This window comes from Culex pipiens, chromosome 1 (genome assembly GCF_016801865.2).
Source record: "Culex pipiens pallens isolate TS chromosome 1, TS_CPP_V2, whole genome shotgun sequence".
Classification (NCBI taxonomy): Eukaryota; Metazoa; Arthropoda; class Insecta; order Diptera; family Culicidae; genus Culex; species Culex pipiens.
The window spans coordinates 121,945,951-121,969,086 of record NC_068937.1 but is presented as its reverse complement, the minus strand read 5'-3'; the positions used below and the strand labels follow the sequence as shown (position 1 = coordinate 121,969,086).

Genomic DNA, 23,136 nt, shown 5'->3' with positions numbered 1-23,136 from the left:
TGGCAGCACTGTCCGTGGCGTGGAGCATGCGCGAATGAAACGTCACGGAGAGCAATGTTTTCAAGGTGAGGTAACGAATTATGCATTTGTTTAGGGTCATAGTTTAATTAAGTACCGTCAATTGAAATTTGAAATTGAAATGTTTTGTATAAATATTTAGACACATTAATCAAAGAATATATATATTTTTTTTTATGCAGACATTTTTTGTAATGGCCCAACCTAATCGAAATAGGACAGCAAAACCAACGCAATTTTAATTTGCACTTGCTTGTAATTGATCCGTAATTGATAGCTGGTCTTTTCCACTGCCTTTTTTTGGTGCCGTTTTGTAGTTATCTACGAGCGCATGTATTGCGTGTGAGTACAGGCAAAATTTCTAAGGTATACATTTTGTCACTTCAGCAATTTTTAATGGTTTGCTAGTGTGAATGCGAGAAACGAAATAAAGCTACACTCAACCCCCGGAGGTTGGTCACTTTTTCTTTGACACTTTTTAGTTTGTACCCCGTTGGTTTGACAAAGTCAAACTAAAAAGTGACGAACTGTGTCACTAAAAAGTGACCCCGTTTGTTTGACAACAGTTGGTGTCAAACCATCGGGGTTTGAGTGTATTAGGTTTTACGCCGACTCGATTTCCAGGTTAGAATGGCGTGAACTGTTTACATGGACTTTGCCCAGTTCGACGCCGTCCCTGATTTAGTTCGTGGAGAATCTTAGAAAATCGCCGAAGACCATGCAAACAGTGCACGCGTGCTGCAATTTTCATGTACAACGGTAAAAACACGTTTAAAAACAACTTGTGATCACTTTTTCTTTTCATTTTAATACAAAAAAGAAATTGACAAGGGAGCGTTCTTTTGTTACGTAACGCAGTAAGTGGGAGGGGGGAGGGGGTGTCGGTGTCTGTAACGAAATTTACGAAAATTGGGGGAAGGGGGGTGTGAAGAAAAATGATGTTACGTAACGCAAAATTTTCATATAGCCACTCATAAAAATTTGCAAAAAGACCTTGCACGCAAATTCCAGATAACACAGATCTGTGTAAAAAAATTACACAGATTGTAGAACATGTTCTAGCTGTCAAAACTGTGTAGTTTTATAACACAGATCTGTGTAAAAAGTTACTCAGATTTTCGATCAGCTTTCCTTTCAAATTTGGGTAAAAAAGGAAAAGCTAAGATGGCGTCGCTCTTGCAGCAAACTTTTGTAAGTTTTTCCTCGTAATCAAAATATTGGAAAATTATTAAAATACTTCAATGTTTTTAGACTTATCAACAAACTGACCATCATATGCACCCATGGGGAGCAGTGCTCGTATTTGGATTCAAGGCAATGTATCTCATAAATATTTGCTTGGTAATCCTAACCTAACTCAATTTTTATTCAAGTTGTCTCACACACACTGAATTCCTCCGACGTGGTGCTTTTGCGGAACCTCGGAAGTCCAGAGCCCCGGAACTCGATCCCGCGCTAACCATTTTCCCAGTTCCGGTTCCGAGCGGAGAGTTCCATAGACAGCACTAGTAAACGGACACTGTCAGCTTTTCCGGGCCGGGGTAGTACGCTGAGTGGTCAAATATTTAGTTTATGTTGTCTTATGTATAAAACCCAAAACAAAGATTAATAAATGATATTATATTTTTTACTTGTATTAACCTGAAAAATAAAAATAAGATTCTGATTTTTTTAAATTTTTACCCGGATTCTGTGCTAAATTTCACCCAGAATCTGTGTAATATTTTACCCAGAATCTGTGTAAAATTTTACACAGATTTGACAGACAACGGTTGTACACAGTTCTGTGTACAAGGCTTTTACACAGATTCTGTGTATTCCAAGTTTTGAGCGATCTGTGTCAAATTTTACACAGATCTGTGTTATTTGGATTTTCGGTGTGTGTTACGCGTTACAAGGGATCGCTCTTCTGGTACGATTTGTTAAGAAGGGGTGGGGGAGAGTGGGGTAAAAAATCCTAAATTTCGCGTTACGTAATATAAGAACGCTCTTCAAGACGAGATTTCTAGAGTTTTTTTTAAAGGGTCTTATAAGCTACACAGCAAAAAATCCGATGGTAAAATCGCATGCAAAAGCATGCACATCACCTTCGTCGAAATAAACACTTAATATTACACACTACATGTACATTTTTTGCAAACACAAAAAAAACTTGCAACCGACGGGATTCAAACCCAGCACCAACAGTAAGGACTAGCGCCTTAGCCCACTCGGCCATCAGACCGATGAAAAACTGAAAGGATAAACGCATATATGAGCTTGACATTACGGTCAGGTAGGTTTCCCATACTGATGGGCTACATATTTCAGGGTGTAAAATCACATAAAATTCCATAAAATAATGCAATATTTATTTTACACCCAGACCTTTTACACGCAGCTGGATTACTACTTTTTTAGCTGTGTATTGTCTTTCATATGTTTATAGGACCTGTTCAAAAACAACTCAAGATTTTACGATGAATCAATTATGGTCTTCTTGGACCGAGCTGTCAAGTAGGATGCTTTCTGTCAAGAAGTGCCGCACATATTTTTTTAATTGAATTAAAAATCCATTTTAAATCCTGAACTAGAATCGCAAATCTATGACTTTTTGAAAAAATAGTGATTTTACCTTCATAATCAACATTTTTTTAAAACTTATGCCTGATAAGAAAAAAAAATTGTTATTCTCAACAAAAATCAGTTTACGTTTCTTTGACTTTCAACAGACCCTATTTGAATTTATTAATATTTTTCATTAACTTGGATAAAGCATTCAATCTTAACATAAAAATGCAGCTAAAATTTTAGCTCGCATTTATTTGTTTGTCCGAATTTAATGACTCTTAAGCTATCGACCAAATTTGATCCAAAACAAAACGAAACAAAAAAAAATCCGTGAATCCATTTAAATGATTTCTTGGAATGACTTTCAGAAGCCTAATTAAAATTCATTTGTTTGTTCTCATTATCACAACCCTCACTCTTCGCACGGCTGACTCTTTTCCTGTCACGGTAGGAAAGGGTTGAATCTTGTTTCTAGGTAATTTGAACGCATAAATGTCTTCCCCGAAGGTGCTCATTTCAATTTCACGCTGGTTCTGCATGATAGCCCGCTAGAACCATGATGAAGTGGTGAATTGATGCATCCACTGTGGGTGGTTGGGTACATTTTACACCTTTATTTTTTTGCAATCTGATTAATAGGTATCGTTGAACCGGAAAATTGAGAGTGCTTTTAGGATGAAACGGGCGGAAAGCAAGAAAAAGTGCAAACACGGAAAAACTTACTGTATATAAATGATTTATTTTTAAATGAGGTTTGGAATTTACTGATTTTACTTTCATCTCTTTAAAATTATATTGACAAACGGAAAAAATAGCAACAAAAACCACTGCATTTCCGTGTATATTGGAAGAATGCACCGAGAGAGTTCTGCTTCCTCTAAGCTAAAAGCCAATAAATGTTCTATAGATAGCTGGCCTGTGTGGATCAATCAGATCGCGCACTGGACTCACAATACAGAGGTCGCAAGTTCGAATCCCGAGGCGGACGCAAACAAAATCTAAGTGTAATTATAGGTACTCGGTGCCCTCTCCATAATCAATGCCATAATTCACACTTAGGATACCCGGGAGGTGGAGTCTTGTCGCAAAAAGAACGATACACGCCTGTGGATCCGTTGACGAAACCGCAAGGTTTAAGAGGGCCACATTATAAGGTGTTACGTCGATTCCGTTTCCGTCCGATAGTTGGAATGAGGAGGAGCACTTGTGCGAAGATTTCCGCAGGCCTTCATCATCTTGGTTGCAGAGAAAATGTTTACCTTTGTGTCATGCCTGACTTGGTCTTTATCTGTTTATGACAGCAAGAGTGAAGCAAAAATAAAAGTTGACCGCTATTTTTTTAATTTTATGCTTACCTGTAATGGTGCGTCAATAAAGAAGAAATTGTAATAAACATCAACTGAACTGATTATACACATAAACATTTGATTTTTTTATTTTGTTATTTTATTGATAATTAAAAACATAATTACTGTAATGCTGGTAAAATAAAAAAAATCCCAAAAATGTTTTATTGGTACTTGGGTGCTCCCTGAACCATTCAACTTTTAAAGCAACTGGTGGGTGGCTACTTTGCAATTTCTCCGGTTCGGAACACGTGGTAAATGATGGCGTTTTGGAACGTTGCCGTTTAGATCGCCTCAATGAGCTGGAAGCAACAAGAGATATTTTCGCTTCGTTGCTTTCATTTATTAAATCGAATGTTTTTTGAAAAAGTTTTCTGAAGATGTATGTGACCTTTCGAAAAATATTTAGTCGAAGCCACTAATTAAACTTTTAAATAGACTGTTCTATCATTGGCGTTCGATCAACGTCTAACCTTATCACATCAACTCTCCGACTCCGTTTACAAACCACTGTAGATTGAATTGCCCCGCGGGTGCTAATATTCAGTCGGGCCCAATATTTGCGTGGCGTGTAACGGGATGCCGAATGTGATTGGTTTTGATCTGCTTTTGCTTTTTTGATTGAATTTGAAGTCTGGTAGTCTGGGTATCATCCTCGTCGTACAACGTTCCTTACGGGAGTGTGTTGTGCGTTTTCTTCAGGCCTCAGCATCGAAGTGCTTTCAAACTCAGAGTTCTGCCTCTGCTGCTTGTTCCTTGAATTCGCTGAGCTTCTTTCCTTTTGATTTCTTGATCGATGTTTACTGTATACATCAAAGGCTGGGGCTGGGGCAACTTTACTGCCATTTAAGCAAATTTCCCATGGTAACGCCGACACAAATAGAATTATGGGAACTGGTAAAAAGCTAAGGAAAACGTCTTAAAGGGTTTTATTTTTGCTTAATCAGAATCCGAATTCGATCCAATTGGTCACATTTCAGTCTTGCAAATTCGATCCAATTGGTCACATTTTCAAATTTCAATTTGATATACACACAGTATTTTTTTTTTGTAAATTTGGAAGGTATAATTATGTATGGTTGAATATAACCTCTTTTACGGTGTAATTTTACCTCAATTTAGACTGAAAAAGTGACATAACACCAGAAAAGTTGTAAAATTACACATTTTTTCTGACCTAAAAGATGTTCCGAGATGTAATATTACCTTGATTTTTTTACTGTGTATCAACATTCCACAGTGGTCCAGATCGCAAAATTAAGTGGAAAATGAATTTTCCGAAAAATTGTGAAGTTTTGGAGTTTTTGTATCTTCAGAAGAGTTGTTGCAAATGAAAAGGGGCAACTTTTGGCTTGGTTGAAACTTGAAAATTAGTTTTTTTCAAATGAAGATATCTCGAGTTGAATGTAAAACGCCCCTGAGATTTTTTCAGCATTTGTAGTGCTAAGTCTCCTCTTTCAAATGCAACCTGGCACCTCAAAATTTGGCCTGCGCCTTTTCGAGATATTTGAGTTTTAAATTTGCAACCTTTTTACCTTAAAATGGCTGTAACTTTTCAACATTCCACACTTTTGATCCTTTAGTCCAAATTGACATTTCTAAAAAGGGAAAATTTTGGATTTGTAGAGTTTAAAAGTGCCCCCAACATCACTTTTCTTTATAACTTAACTCTGAATTTCCACGTTTAAAAAAGCAGATTTTTGAAGGTTTGCTCAGATGCTTTCAATAAATTTGGTCGTAGAAGGCGTAGATTGCGAGATAAAATTTTGATGTCTTGGATTGGCAAGCCTAACAACTTTTTAGAAGACAAAAAAAATCCCAAAAATATTCATGAAAAGTTAGATTTTCAAAATCACCCTAATCGTGAACCACCCTAATTTTCAACTAAACCAAAAGTTTCCCCTTTTCATTTCAACAACTCTTCTGAAGACACCAAAGCTCCAAAACTTCACCATTTTTCGGAAAATCAATTTTCCACTTAATTTTGCGATCTGGACCACTGTGCATTCTTTCAAATTGACCTTCTAAACATTCAGAACCAATAGAGTTGCAACGTTAGTGTAGTTTAGTATCTTGTACAAGCACTTTTGTTTGTTAAGTAATACGTTGAAATCTGATTTTCAAAATTTGTTTTGAATGAAATCAAAACAGTTGAAATAGCATGAGTTTTACAACGTTTGGTGACGACTTCTGGCGACAAAATGGTAAACAGAGCACACCAAAGTGCAAACCCCTACGTGAAGGTTTCCCGAGATGGAGAAAAAAATAATCAGATTTCTACGTAAGGGACAAAACAGGAAGTTACTCACGTCTTTCCCCTGCACCAGGTATGTTCTCCATGTGGTTTGCGTTCTTTAGGCTGGTCCATATCGACAAAATCTATGAAAAAAAAGCAACTGTTGCAGTTTTTGGCCTTTTCGGAAAATTTAATTTTTTGAGGAGTTGACTTTATAAAATTCAAGACTTCAATGGGAAGGCGTGGTCAAATCTATCTCTTTTTTCAGGAAGGTATACCCGGGGGTACCCGAATTTGGACCACCCAAGTGTGCATGCCATACATGTATCAACAGAAAATATGATTCTGTTGCTATAAAGTCATGCCAAGCAAACCAGTGGGTCAGAGAAGTCCCTTTTGGTTGAACCGTTAAAAGGTACCTCGCCGGGGAAAACATCACAGGGGCAGGCAGCAGAACGAGAAAAAAGAGAATGCACGCTTCTCCAGGACACAGGAACGAGATTCCTTGAATTTCGTTCACCGATGATGGTGACCGCTTTTAGGGTTCCATTTAGTTTAATTTGTTCCCATCTCGGTGCAAAATTTATTGACCCACTTTGTAGCGTCGAATTTCACACGCCCCGGCCACGGGTGATAAATAGCTTATGTTAAAAGCGGTGCACCACAGGGCCCGCAACATCGTTCAGTAGCGCCTTGCCCGAGTAAGAATTAATGCATTTTAAATTAAGATTTAATTTGATTTATAATATTTAGAGGCATTGTTAAAAAGGTTGATTGTACAATGGTCCTGATTTTCGGCTCAAAGATCAAAAATCACTCACTCATCGCCGCACGAATCTTTGCCGACTGGAGCGTATTACCATTCGCGAGCGAACACAATCCGCTTGCTACCAGCGCTTTGGCCAATCACACTACCACAGTTTGCCGTCAATTTATATTTGGCATGGTTGAAATTGCTGTCAAATGTGTCTTTGATGACAAAATTGCAATACATTTTTGACTACATTTTTTTTACATCGATTTTAAGCAGTTTAGTAAATGATCAAACAGCCGATCGCAGACTATTTCGAGACAGCTTTTAGCGACATAGCACATGACATGAATAATCATGTTGCTAAAGATTTCTTGAAAATGTTGAAGATGCATCAAGTTATTCCTCAAAGCATACTCAAAGACCGAGCCACGTAGCCCAGTGGTAACGCTTCCGCCTCGTAAGCGGTAGATCGAGGTTCAAATCCCGGCTCGGACCAACACAACTGGTGATCTTTTCCCTTCTGGATTCGATTACTTAGTAAACTGCCGTTTTACGGCGATATGATGTATACGCCATTTTGGACATTTTCAATTTTATTGTACAGTCTGATAAAGAATCTTAAAAGCTACCTCCTGACGAAAGAATTTTTCAAAAAACTTCTCTGGGGCCCATTTTATTAAGCAAACAAACTATGATGTATACGCCAATTTTACTCATCATGATGTATGTATACATTGAGAATTGATAGAAGTCAAATTCAATACTGTTTGAATGTTGAGTTGAGGTTTTGGGACCAAATCAAGATTGGGCAATATTTTATTAAATTATTTTGATTTAATTCTTAAGGGGACGTCCATTAGGCATCATCCATAAAGTACGTCACGTTCTGAGGGAAGAGGGGGGTTTTGAGCAAGCGTGACGTTGCGTGTTAAAAGCATAGAGAAATCGTGACAAAGGGGGGTGGAGTAAATTTTGGCTGATTTTAATGTGACGTACTTAATGGATGACACCGTATCCACATCCACGTAGACACTTTTTCGAAAATTTTAGAATCACCCACCTCCCTTGCGGACAATTGTTCATGCAAAAAATGTGTTTATGGAGCATAGACAATCGCTTAGGGAGCGTTCTTTCATTACTTAACGCAAAAAAAAACGGATTTTTAGACCCCCCCCCTCGTAACAAAATTTCCATACAAATTATAAACATTTTGTATGGAGCGTAGCACGGCTTCCGACCCCCCTCCCCCCAACTGCGTTACGTAATAAAAGAACGCTCCCTAATACCCTCCCCCCCCCCTTAAAGTATCCACCTGGACAATGCATTACGGGATCCGCTCAGCTATCAAAATAGCTGGCACAAAAAATAAAGCAAGCTTTGATCTAGCAATGTATACATACATCATTGGGCAGGAAAAGTAGTGATTTTTTATTGCTATTTTTTCGGCCAAATGATGTTTGTGGTTTAAAATCGTAGAGAATAGGAAAAAACAAGAAATTTTGTAGGGCCACATTTTTATTGTACTTTTTAACAGTTTCTACAGAGCAGCCTTCAAATTAGTCATTTTAAATTGAAAAACCTTAAACCTTTCTTTTGTAAGAAAGGAAAAAATGAACAAAAACAGAAAATCGTGTCTACAGCAAAATCACCTCAATGGCGTATACATCATATCGCCGTAAAACGGCAGTAAAGGGAAGGTAGTGTATCGTCACAAACTTATCAAGACCTTATCAAGACACCTTAGGAAAACAACCTATGGAATGTTAACATTAAACTCGACATATTAACATGTCTTCACGGGTGTTCCCCTCAGGAACAGGGAAAGAAAAAAAAATACTCAAAGAACTTTTTGTAAAAAAATTCTGATCAGCCAAACAAAGTTGAATGTTTATGCTTTCAAAGGTGATCATGTCTCAATCTCTCCCCTACACTTAATTATATGCTCATGTCTTTATACAGCAATTCCCCACGAAAACAGCATGGAAAAAAACAAAAGTGCTCGGATCGGGCTCAAAATTTTTCTGGGGGTTCCCTGGTCGAAATAATTAGACCCGTATTTTTTTGTTTGGCCATTAGGGTGACCTACGCCGTGTTAGGGTGGTCTGAAATATGGCCATTTTCGTCGATTTTCGCAAAAACCACTTTTTTCGAAAAATCATAACTCCTCGCCATTTTAACCGATTTCAATTGTCTTATACGCAAATGAAAGGTGATAAGTCGGCCTTTCAAAGAAAAATGGTAAGAAGTTTCAAAAATCTAGCCTAACATATGAAAAGGGCGTATGAAACTTTAAAATGCCGTTTTGACGGTGTCTGGACCAAAGAGCCTATGTCTGGAAATATTTTTATTGGATTCCCCGGACATTTTTACATAACATACTAAAAAATGGGAGGAGTTCATTAACAGGATTCCGATATATGATTTTTTTAAAAATAAAATCCGTGTTTTTTGACGCGCCGCGCGCAAAAACCGGAGAATGACGAAATTGGCAAAAAAAAAACAACTTTTTTCACTAAAACTGCGATAACTTTAAAATTTCAGCGATGACCTATAGATGTTTGGGTACCAAAATTTTTGTAATTAAAAGACGCAACTTTTGGTACCCAGACATGTATAGGTTATCGCTAAAATTTTGAAGTTATCGCAGTTTTAGTGAAAAAAGTTGATTTTTTGCCAATTTCGTCATTCTCCGGTTTTTGCGCGCGGCGCGTCAAAAAACACGGATTTTATTTTCAAAAAATCATATCTCGGAATCCTGTTAATGAACTCCTCCCATTTTTTAGTAACTTATGTAAAAATGTCCGGGGAATCCGATAAAAATATTTCCAGACATAGGCTCTTTGGTCCAGACACCGTCAAAACGGCATTTTAAAGTTTCATACGCCCTTTTCATATGTTAGGCTAGATTTTTGAAACTTCTTACCATTTTTCTTTGAAAGGCCGGCTTATCACCTTTCATTTGCGTATAAGACAATTGAAATCGGTTAAAATGGCGAGGAGTTATGATTTTTCGAAAAAAGTGGTTTTTGCGAAAATCGACGAAAATTGCCATTTTTCAGACCACCCTAACACGGCGTAGGTCACCCTAATGGCCAAACAAAAAAATACGGGTCTAATTATTTCAACCAGGGAACCCCCAGAAAAAAATTGAGCCCGATCCGAGGACTTTTGTTTTTTTCCATGCTGTTTTCGTGGAGAATTGCTGTATATAGGGTTGTCTGATTTTCAACCTCTTCGGAAAGAGGTTCTTTTTAATACTTTCCAATCGTGTTGCAATGTATTCTAACTTAACGTCGAAAATTATTAAATGAGGCAGCATTTCGTCCCTGTTTTGAGCTGATTCTGGGTTGTTTTTACTTACCAAGATAAAAACCATCATTCATAATGCACTCATTGGAAATCACTACAAGTTGATTCTTTTTCACCATTCAATTGGAAAACTAAACCGCTGCCACAGCACTGCACTGAAAATTGTGGTAAGCCATTTATTGATCCATCACGTTGCATCACTGCCGAGTGCCAATTATCCACTCCAATTTCAACCAAAACCGTGCTGAACAATTGAGTGACACCTTTGTGGTTAGTTTTAAAGAGAAAATCATTCAATTTAAATTTATTCAAAATTAATCTATTAAATCACCCACATCCGTCTCCAAATCGGGATTTGTGAATTGGAAAGTGATAAAAATGTTGTTTAGAGCCAATGAACCCACTACTGTAATTAACCTAATAATTGCAATATGCGCTTTCAATTAACCCTACACTTTTTTTTTGATGTTTTCTTCTTCCCATTTTTGCCTTTTGAGTTATTTTTGTTACACGAAAAATAGACATTGTTGATGCAGGATTATCTATATATATATAAAATATCAATGGTTTTGTTCGAACGCGAATCAGTTCAATACGGAGCGTCGGATCGAGGTGCTCTTTGTTGCGTTGAGTTCGTATAAGCCCAAGGAAGGTTTATACGCTAACAAATTTACACTTTGGTCACTCTGGGACCGATTTCGGAACATCGGCAAATTGTATGGGAAAAGTTACGTAAAATCAAATTTGATCACAGGAGGCTGAATAGGCAAAACGTCAACAGACGAAAAAAAAGGCAGAACGAAGTTTGTCGGGTAAGGCTTGTTTTTTTTTATAATTTACTGTAATGTTTTTTTTTACGATTTTTACATTTCATTTCCAAAACATTACTAAAAATTAGGGCATTTTTTTATTTTTGAAAAACGGGAAAACTGAAAAAGAGATAATATTGAACTCCATTAAAATCCATGTGGAACATTTATGCTTTTCTCGGCAGTGTTAGTTTACTTGATTAATCAAGTACTGACATTGATTTCAATAAGAAATTCCTACGTTAATATCAACTTATCACCCCATCGTTAATAATCATTGCGTCCCATAATTGATTGTTTTAAATTTAAATCAGTTGTTTGATGTAGGCCACTAATTTAAAGCAAAAAAGAAATCACAGGTAATAAGTACATTTCCCATCGGTTCACCGAGCCGAATTCCGATGGTTTTTTGCTTGGGTGCACCCTTGGGTTGACAGTGAAAAGTGTTTAACGCTTGAACAGTTTTCGAGAAAACTTTTCCCGTTTAGCTAAGTTCGTTGTGTTACAGGTAGGAAATGCGTGACAATTTTTGGTATGTAACATTAAGACATTTTCTTTAGCATTTCAACATATTTTTTATGCATGCAATCTTGTTAAGATTAGTTCTAAACGAATCGAATAATTGATAAATTTTGGCGATATTCCTTGTGTTTCCAGGATATGAAAATCGTCGTTTGTTAATTTTGTCTCCAGGAGTTCACATTTGTTTGCGGATCGAGAATGATGCATTTCCTATTTTTTTTTGCTAACGATGTTTTCAGAATTTATATTTAAACAAATGCACAAGGAACATATTCCCTGAAAAGAAGACACAAATAGGTTCTGTTTCCTTAGTTTCAAACGTACCGAAACCTGTATCAAACAATCACAGGAAAAACAACAGTTCGCATTCACTTTTAGCCAAACATTTCATTAGGGCACAAAACCAAAACGTAAACATTTGGGATTATTCCACTATTCCATTCATTAGTACACTCCCTACATGCCCTCCAAGAATCAGATTGATAGCAAACAATTTCCTATTGAAAAAATCAAAAACACAAAAGGGCACATAACAATGTTCACTCCAAACCAGAAAAAAAGTTCAATTGTGCCCTTTTTGTTTTTCGTTAGTTTTTCGTGGTTAAGGAATTTTCTATGTTATAAAGTGAACATTTCATACATTCTTAACACTAATTCACTTCAAAACAAAGTTTGGTTTACGTCTCACCAAGGATTTCTGCAGAAAAAAAAACTTCGTCGAAATACAATATTCAATACGGCCCGCGGCTGCTGTTCAGTACACTTTTGAAGAATTTTTATGTTTCACGTACCTTATCTACACCATTCGATCACAAAACATCACCAATTATCAAAATTTCCGCTGAATTCCTCATTATTTCTAACTAAACAAAAAGGCCCATAAACATCATTAAAAACAACAATCAGGTGACAGCGCTTTAGTGCCCTTTCAGTTCTCTTCGAAATTGCATTTAGAAAGGGCCCATTATGAACAACAGTTGGAAAGTTAAAAGGGCCCAATAACATTTTTTTTTAAATTATGAGTTTTATTGCGAAAATCAACATAAATTAAGAAGCATTAAAGCAGAGTTGAGGATAATGATGTGTTTTATCGTATCATCAGTAAAAATACCACCAGTCAAGCTTTCTTTTTAAATAGGAATTGAAACAAATTATCCACTTTTTGCCAGCGATTTTCTCGAATCGCGGTTTTTGGTTTTGTGCCCTAATGAAATGTTTGGCTCGACTTTTCTTTGACAATAGCGTACCACGAATAATTCCTGTTGATTTAAAACGTTGTTTGTAGACGCTCATTGAATTTCATATAATTGAATACTGACAAAAAAGAGCAAGAAAGAACCAACCTGGTACCTGGTATTATTAATATGCAACTCGCCAAGCCCTACAGTGGACCGGATGCCAGCGTTGCCACCGGAAGTGATGCCCTAGATAGTGCAAATTCTGACCGGGCGGATGCTGATGGCTACAAGTTTGTGCTAAAATATCTGGACCGCTATTTGTGCCAGATATGAATACTAATTAGATTAATATATGGGGCAAAGGCCATCTTTGACAACCGGGCTGAAACGAGAAGAGCTAATCTTGGTGAAATAATTTCGCTATCAGATAAAATATCTGCACCGAAAGCCACCTTAATTACGGCGGTGGCCGTGAGCAGAGCGATGTTGGATTCATATTTCGTGCAGGATTACGAACGCACCGGTAAGAAGATTAGAGCATCCAATTTAATAGACCGTGGCTTGGTCAAGTTATAAATTACCTAATTTTCTGCTCAATAATCAGCTAAGATTTATGTTGCAATTGAAAAACAAATTTTTGTGTTGCTTGAGCAAATAACAGCGACCACAAAAGATTTTTTTATTCAATGTCCGCTAATTCGAACGTATTGTAATTAAAAAGCACTCAAACGTCAACATTTAATTTTCAAACTAATGTTAACTTATGTATGCTCAAAAAGGGAACAATCAAGGACAGTGATTGTCCGAAATTCGAAATAGCTTGTCAGTTAGCTTTTATCACCGACTCGATCGATGAGTAATGAATGAGCGCCGGTCATGATCGTTATTACGAACACGCAAAAAAAATCAGGCCTGTTTGAATCAACAAAATATTTTTTTGATTGACCTTGGCGATTTTTTATTGAAAGTACCCTCTAATCCAAAATAAACAACTCCAATTTTAGCGTAGTATTAACTCAAAGTATTCTGCTAAACCCTTTTGGAAATATCAACAAAATTATTGAGTTGATTCTACCCAAAACAATATTGAATCAACTAAACCCCAATTTTTGATTCAATTAAAAACGTTTGTTGTTTACACGTGTTTGTCGCATCTGTCAAAAGTTACAATTTTATTTCAAGCGGCGGTCAAGCCAAACGTCCTTCTCATCCATATTTCCGTTTTCTACGTCGGTTTTCGTCACCGGTCCGTGTGATTTGTCTAATTCTTGACCACTCGCTTCCTGTTTCGTGCCCGCAGTTGTTTAATCCGGATTATTTCCACCGGGCTCCCTACGACCGGCGTGACCCGAGGTGCAGTGACTCGTCGAGTTAAATTTCGTCGCCGTTTCGTGCGTTCTTAAGTATTTCGCTTCCCGCGCCGTGGCCGCGGTAGATTAACCTAGGGACCTACATAGGGAAATGAAATGTTCTGGGAGAAAATTCAAACACCCAAAGTCATTCAAATTTAAGGTTGAAAAACTTTTAGTTTTTCTTTGGTGCTAGCACTACTTATGCACAGAACAAACATAACAAAACTACCAGATTTTTATCATCAACAGTTATACAATACTTGTGATTGTTATAAGTCTCATTTTTTTGCCAAAATTATTTTAAATTGATTCCGACCTTGTTCTTGCATGATCTTGTTGCTCGATTGGAACCCCGATATGACAGTTAAATTGGAACCCTGAGAGTAACATTTCGCCACCATATACTGCCGTTTTACGGCGATATGATGTATACGCCATTGAGGTGATTTTGCTGTAGACACGATTTTCTGTTTTTGTTCATTTTTTCAATTTAAAATGACTAATCAAAGATCTGCTCTGTAGAAACTGTTTAAAAGTACAATAAAAATGTGGCCCCTACAAAATTTCTTTTTTTTCCTATTCTCTACGATTTTAAACCACAAACATCATTTGGCCGAAAAAATAGCAATACAAAATCACTACTTTTCCTTCCCAATGATGTATGTATACATTGTTCGATCAAAGCAGACTAAATTTTTGTGCCAGCTATTTTGACAGTTGAGCGGGCCCGTGGGAGTCGCTCAACCTGCATTCCTGTCACACTTGAGGTCTGCACAGCTGATTCCACGTAGATTTTTCCCGTCAGTAATGACATGAAACGCTGACAAACGGAATATGTGCCAAAATCATAAGTGGTTTTTAACATATGAAGGGAAATCATCGTGAACTGGAACTGCCGGTCATTAGCCCGGGTAAAGTGGAAACGTTGAGATGATTGTTGTCCTCTGCTCTCATCTCGCAAAAAGCCATACAGAGAACCACGTCCCATTCAACCGGCTCCGTGGCTTAATGGTTACGGCTTCTGTCTCCCAAGCAGAAGGTTCAGGGATCAAATCCCGGTCGGTACCTTTGAAATTTGGAATCAGGAATTTGAATATGAATAAAAAATAAACTGAATCAGGTGGGATTCGAACTCACACCTTTGGATTGGTGGTGGTCTGGGACGCTAAGAAGTCGGCCATCAGAAGGTTCACACTCTTGCAGTGAATTGATCCGTAGTGTTGAAACATGTTATCTTCTCATATTAAATACGCGCTGATCCCTGATTTGCCTGAGGGGATTGGAAGTCTTAATATAGATCGAGTTTCCTTCAGATGCTTGCTTCTATGTTTAGGCGGGGCCGAACAATGCCCAGCGACCTCGGAATTGGACCGCAAGGAGCTCTGTCATTCTGAAATGGGTCGTTGGAAGCAGCGCGAGGGCTATCACCACCTAATACCCGGGACTGAGATAAGTTGTATCAGCATTCGGCATATACAAAGTCTGATACAAACTATACTTTCCCATAATATCGCTACCGGTTAGCGGGTATTGGATTGGACCACACACACACACAGCTATTTTGACAGTTGAGCGGATCCCTTAATGCATTGTTCACGTGGATACTTTAAGGGGGGGGAGAGGGTATTAGGGAGCGTTCTTTTATTACGTAACACAGTTCGGGGAGGGGGTAAAATTTGTATGGAAATTTTGTTACGAGGGGGGGGGGTCTAAAAATCCGTTTCTTTGCGTTACGTAATGAAAAAACGCTCCCTTAGCGATTGTCTACGCTCCATAAACACATTTTTTGCATGAAAAATTGTCCTCAAGGGAGGTGGGTGGGTCTAGAATTTTCAAAAAAGTGTCTACGTGGATGTGCATAAGGTGTCATCCATTAAGTACGTCACATTAAAATCAGCCAAAATTTACTTCACTCCCCTTTATCACGATCTCCCTATGCTTTTAACACGCAATGTCACGCTTTCTCAAAACCCCCCTCAGAACGTGACGTACTTTATGGATGACGCCTAATGGACGTCCCCTTAACGGTGCACATCAACCAGAGCTTTTGCACCCAGATTTTTGTTACAGACATTTTAGTATCTTCAAAACTACGGGTACTATCGAAATATTTTTTTATTTATCCCCTAAAGTACTGTCCACCAAGTAATTTACAGCAATGTTTCATTAATTTTACAGTCCCGTAGTTGCAGGATTGGGTTCGTAAGTTTGACAATTTTGGTATAAGAAGACAACAACTTCCTTCGTTGCTGTGTGTGTGTGTGTGCAACCAACCAAACGGGACCACGCGGCCACTTCTTACAAATTGAGTTGTTTCCATGTATTTTTAGATCTTCATTCTATACATGCAAATAACTCGCATAGGCATTTGGAAGGTGTTAGCTCTGCCGAGCTTCGGTAACCCATTTCTACGTTGGCTAGCCGAGCGCGAGGTACTTCAGCTTTATCGACAAGCCCCGCCCTGAAGAACGTTTGCACCAATCGGGTTTCAAACGTTATTTAGAACTTCCGAACCCTTGTCAAATGGACAAGGACCCAGCGCGTATATAGTTGATAGTAACAGTATTCCTAATTCCTGCCATAGCTCACCAAGCCGTGATGGCGTAGTGGGTAGCATTTTTGCTTACCAATCCAAAGGACGAGGGATCGAACCCCGACTCGAGCGACTTTGATTTTTCGTTCTTATTCAGTATTTCAAGTATTTCTAAGTCTTAAACTTTCTCGTTGGGAGCAGATGGGCATTGAACCCAGGACCATTCGCTTACAAAGCGAACACCGTAACCAGTCAGCCACGGCCGCTCCACAACAACTTCCTTCGTTGCTGTGCACCCTTAAGAATTAAATCGAAATAATGTAATAAAATATTGCCCAGTCTTGATTTGGTCCCAAAACCTCAAATCAACATTCAAACAGTATTGAACTTGACTTCTATCAATTCTCAATGTATACATACATCATGATGAGTAAAATTGGCGTATACATCATTGTTTGTTTGCTTAATAAAATGGGCCCCATAGCAGTTTTTTGAAAAATTCTTTCGTCAGGAGGTAGCTTTTAAGATTCTTTATCAGACTGTACAATAAAATTGAAAATGTCCAAAATGGCGTATACATCATATCGCCGTAAAACGGCAGTATAGGTTCTCTAGATTAACCCGGAGTATTGCCGCCGTGTTCTCCACGATCGGCGTGCATTAAATTGCCGGCGTAATCCGAGTTGCACTGACTCGTCGCGTTGCATAATTCAAGGTAATTAACTGGTTTATTCATAAATAGAAATTTTGTGAATTGTTTTGGTTTTTGTTTAGAAAACGATGAATCCTGAGGAAGTCCTGGATGTGGTGCAATTGACACGCGCCCAAGAGGAACTTTATGATTTATTAAAAACATGTGAAGCATCTGATGACAGCATCAATAGTTTTTTGGGTAGGTATTTTGGTAAAAATATTTAAAAAAAGCAAAACTAAATAAATTTAGTACTATACAGTGAAAATACAACAAAACCTAAGTGATTTAAAAATTAAAATTAGTTTTTTTTATGGGTATCTTTACGGAGAATCAGTACGATCTAAGCTTGCTGGAGATAATCGAACGACCGTATGCATTTTGTTTGCGAGTCATGGATATTTTGATCGATGTCGATTCCACAACTTTTCCGAAACACATTTGCAAAGAGGGATCAGTTTATACAAAAGGTTGTACTTTTATTTTACAGTTAAACAATTTGATCAAAATTTACAAATGCCAAGATATAGTTGTGGACAAGCAGGATTCTGTTTATTTCTTCGCACAGAGATATGTTGCAGTTAATTTCAACGATCATGTACTATCTTACGAATTAAATTTGGTACTGAAAGATCAACCTAATGTTCACAGCAAACCAGTTAATTTACATAGTTTCGAGGAAAAGACTTATTTGAGGCTCCCAAATTACTAAGACTGCAATGCAGATATCGTAGACACGATTATTGTAAACGATGAACAGTAGAATAAATGTAATAAAAATTACTAGGAATTTCTTAATTATGCTGTTAAACTGTACATAAACGTAAGAATAAATATATGGAATAAAAAATTATCTGTATTTTATTTGATAAAATCCAAATTTCAATCAGTATGGCATTTTTTGATTCAATTTAATGCATTTTTGTTTCAATTCAACCACTAGTTTTGAATTGAAAAAAAGCTGCGTTTCTTTCAACAAAAAATAATACGTTGTTTCAACAAAAAACCGATTTGAACGCAATTCTGTCAAATTTTAATCAACAAAAATAAAGGTAGATTCAACAAAAAAACTGCTTTGATACAACAAAATGTTCTGCTTTGAAACAACAAAATTGAAGGGTTGATTCAATGCGAAAATTTTGTTGATTATATTCAACAAAATATTTTGTTGAATCAAACCTTGTACAGGCTGATTCTACAAAACATTTTTCTGCGTGAAGGAACCGTCAGTGACCGCACACGAAGGTGAAATGAACGAATGCCGAGCTTTACACTCAATCAGCGAAACGAAGGCACGTGTTTTTCCTCTTTCTTACATGTTCATCTTTTTCTTGCTCGTGTGGTGACAGCAATTACTTGAATGTAGTAATGATAGCGGTGAAAGGAATTTCGGTTGAATTCAAACGAACGGGCTCAGCTCAAACGCGTATGGAAAGAACGAAAGCAGATTGTCATGGTCAGGTTGACAAAGTGAAGGCGAACAAAGCGCTCAGTCAATATTTACTAATAATTTAGAATGTTTACAAGCCCTGGTTGCTAGCAAATCAAAACTGCCCATAGTTTAAGAATCGACTATACAGACTACCATGCAGAGTAACTTTCCAAAAAAACTACAGAATTGTCGACTTTCCATTCATCTGCTGAAATGTTGGCAAAACAGGACTTAAATACAACAAATGAACAAAGTAAGAATGATGTTACAAATTAATTTAAGGATTGGGTACGGCAATGCGCCAACGACAATGCGAGTAATGTGGAAACCCTTAAGTTGTGAAACGTTAAACCCTTGCAAACCGATTGTGTTACATACACAGTTAAAACATTATAATTTTGGAAGTCTATCCGTAAAACTGGAATTTCCAACAAAGTGTTCACGTGGTTTCCACCTACACTTTTTTTCATGTAATTTCAACTCAAATTATGTGGATCAGTGCAATTACAATTAAATTTAATCAAATTGCGGGCGTCTTATTTTCTGACTAAATTTGTTGACATTCCCCGAACGTAATATTTCTGTGTGTGTGTGTGTGTGTGTGTGTGTGTGTGTGTGTGTGTGGTGTGGTGTGTGCGCGTGTGTGCAACCAACCAACCGGGACCGCTTCTTACAAATTGAGTTGTTTCCATGTATTTTTTCTATTTTACATTCTATACATGCTCAGCCTAGCTTTTGTGACCCATTTCTACGCAGGCTAGCCGTGCGCGAGGTACCTCAGCTTGAATCGACAAGCCCCGCCCTTAAGAATGTTTGCATCAATCGGATACAAACGTTGTTCACAACTTCCGAACCCTTGTCAAAGTTAGTAGTAACAGTATTCCTAATTCCCAGTAACAGCGCACCAAGCTGCGATGGTACAGTGGTTAGCATTTTTGTTTCCAATCCAAAGGACGGGGGATCAAACCCCGGCTCGAAACTGAAACTGAAATTGAAACTGAAACCAATGATCCAAAATGGCTTCTTTGGTCACTGGGAAAGCCGCCACAAATGTACAGGCAAATAAAAAAAAAACGATTTGCCATTATCCTGGAGAGAGCTGCCTTACAGAAGTTTATAATATGCTCTTTACGTTGCCACTGTCACCCAATGAAGCGTGAAAATAATTCCGAAATAGGATTTAATTACCGTTGCTGTGAAAAAAGCAAAAACTCCGGTTGCCTAATTACCATAATTAGGGTGACACCCAAATCGAGACCTTCGGTAAAATTCTCCGATTCCAATATAAATGGAACACAAATGTCACCACGTTGGCCTGAAGGAGGAGGGTTCACAGACGTGTTTGTTGCTAACCAGACTTAAACGAATGCTTTAAGAATGTAAATTACCAAATTTACAGGATGTGATCCTTTTTCATTATACAGAAATTAAATGGCAATCAAAACAAAATTTCTCAAGAATTTTTAATAAACCATTATCCGTAAAACTATCCAGAAATCATCAAACCGAATGGTCAGAGGGCGTATTTTTTACTAAATTTATTTTCGGTCTGATCAGGAACATGAACTCTATTTATTGAACTTAATTGTTTTAAGTGGAAACTGAAACCAGTGACATCCCAGAACCAGTCCTCCGGTTTACTTCACAATAATTTTCCGGTCCCATCATGGGCTCATAACTCACGCTTTTCCGCAGGGGGGACATCATAACTCATTTTACTTTTCCACAAATATTATTCAAATCGTGAGCCCGGTTTGGATTTCGACCCACCCATCATTGAGTCGCTACGGCGAGTCATGACGGAAAATTGGAGTTGAGTTCACAGTAACATTTAAATAAAATTTACATCAATTTTCCCCCAAACAACGAACAAAGTGAAATTGACAATTTTCCTCGACAGTTGCTGGAAGTTTCATAAAGAATGGAATGCCATCAGAGGCTAGAAGTTTTGTTTAAATTTAATAGCCACTTGTCGTTACCATCCGCCATGGCTGCAGTTACGATTTGTAAAAAAAAACAGTTTCATAACGATTCTGTTGGCACTGATGGCTTCTATTTTGACCACCCTCTTATTCATGTGGCTACATCACGTGTGTTACTCTAGGTGATGAAGATGAATTGCCCTGGTGACACCATTTTTTTTGTTTCGTTTCGTTCACAAAAACAAACAGGAAAAAAAAGTGGCAGCGATGGCAAACATTAAACATCCTCCAGGGCAAATTTTTTACCTGCTGCTGGCCCTGCTGCTAGCTTGTATTGGTTGAGGGACTTTCCATTGTGTTCGGAAGAGTGCAATTTTGTCATTCATGGGATTCAATGGAGTGGACTTTTTTTTGGAAATTTTTTCCAAGCTCAAACATTTTATTAGAGCACATCTAAAATGCTTAGAAACAGCGCATCCTGTCTGTTAGCAGTTTACACTAGGTGCACTTATTAGGGAGCAATTATTCAGGATAAAGACCATAATTTAGCGATTCCACGACAAACCAGCACAATCCACACCAAAATTGGTCAATTTTGGTTCAAATTATTTTTTTTTTGTTTGGCGACTAGGGTGGTCCTTAAAAAAACCTTTAAACTAATAAGATAGCTTTAAAAAAAACTAAGATATTGCAGATTGCAGCGATTTTTAGACAATCGTGCAACTTTTGGAAAGCTCTATACAAAAGTGCACACCTCAAACTACAGCAGAAAAAAACTATCTGAGACACACTCCCCTTTTTTCAACTGTTCTAAAGTGTTCGAAAGCATAAAAACTCAGTCGAGACACGCACCACTATAGGCGAGCGGGGAGGAGAAGGGGGAGGAATTCAAGTGTGCAAATATTTGGTGTGCAGATAATATTTGCAAGGGTGGAGGATTTGGTGCAAAGTTTGCAATATATTAAAAACATATTTGATTTTCTAACCTCCGGACCGACAATTTTACAGCTGAAAATATTTTTTTAATGATTTTTCAGGATGTTTAACGTAACATTTCCAATAATGTTGATAATGAAGTGAAGTGCTTCTGAGGACGCGCAGTCCTGTTTTCTCGCGATAATTTTTGTCTCTTTTGTGTCGCTGTTCGTGTGCATGGGGTGATTGGTCATAATAATTAAATAATGCCTTCATAAGTGAAGTGCTTCTGAGGACGCGCAGTCCTGTTTTCTCGCGATAATTTTTGTCTCTTTTGTGTCGCTGTTCGTGTGCATGGGGTGATTGGTCATAATAATTAAATAATGCCTTCATAAGTGAAGTGCTTCTGAGGACGCGCAGTCCTGTTTTCTCGCGATAATTTTTGTCTCTTTTGTGTCGCTGTTTGTGTGCATGGGGTGATTGGTCATAATAATTAAATAATGCCTTCATAAGTGAAGTGCTTCTGAGGACGCGCAGTCCTGTTTTCTCGCGATAATTTTTGTCTCTTTTGTGTCGCTGTTCGTGTGCATGGGGTGATTGGTCATAATAATTGAATAATGCCTTCATAAGTGAAGTGCTTCTGAGGACGCGCAGTCCTGTTTTCTCGTGATAATTTTCGTCTCTTTTGTGTCGCTGTTTGTGTGCATGGGGTGATTGGTCATAATAATCGAATAATGCCTTCATAAGTGCAGTGCTTCTGGGGACGCGCAGTTTTGTTTTCTCGCGATAATTTTCGTCTCTTTTGTGTCGCTGTTTGTGTGCATGGGGTGATTGGTCATAATAATCGAATAATGCCTTCATAAGTGCAGTGCTTCTGGGGACGCGCAGTCCTGTTTTCTCGCGATAATTTTCGTCGTAAATGATCGTAAAAATTTATTCCAACATTCAGTTTTAGTATTAACTCATCAAACTATCGATTTTATGAAGAGTAAAGCGTAATTTATTTACTATTTTTGAAATTTGCTCGCGTTATCTAAATGGTAAAAACAGTAAAAATATACTGATAAGTCCAGCCCATAGCACTACTGCTCGGCTGGCACGCGTACGATAAAAATAAACTATTTTAAATAATCAATTATCTATCTTTCCGCAGCCGGCTGCCTAAGATTTAAAAAATTTCAACCGATAAACAAAATGCTCATGGTCACATCACTGCCACTCGTGAATCCTGACCTCATACCCATCTACTAACCCCCTCAAAACTCATGTGATACTTTGTCGGAGAAGCAGTCGATTGGGCGGTCTCTATCACTCAAGTATCGGACTAACATTCCCATCCACTTCCCCGTGACCCTACCACTGGTCGTGGCCGGCGCCGGTATTGATCAGCATGATAGGGGCCTTTGAGAAGTTGCGAAGCGAGGAAAGATAGCACCCACTCATCTTCCACGGCTCGTGGATGTAACTTCTGGAGGTCCTGGTCATTAACGGAGTAGCAACTGCGGGTGGGCACCTATGCTTATGCTTATGCTTATGCTTTACATTTCCAATAATGTTGATAACCATCAA

At 37.9% G+C, this 23,136-nt stretch overlaps 1 protein-coding gene across 1 annotated transcript in view; it reads right to left on the bottom strand.

Annotated features, from left to right (window-relative positions):
• Positions 1-4,962: 4,962 nt before the first annotated feature.
• Positions 4,963-23,136, bottom strand: part of LOC120428005 (uncharacterized) — a 53,350-nt gene continuing 35,176 nt past the window's right edge. Inside the window, exon 5 of the mRNA XM_039592975.2 lies at positions 4,963-6,293. Coding sequence (XP_039448909.1) covers position 6,293 — 1 coding nt within the window. The 3' untranslated portion in view covers positions 4,963-6,292. The remainder of the gene's footprint in view (positions 6,294-23,136) is intronic.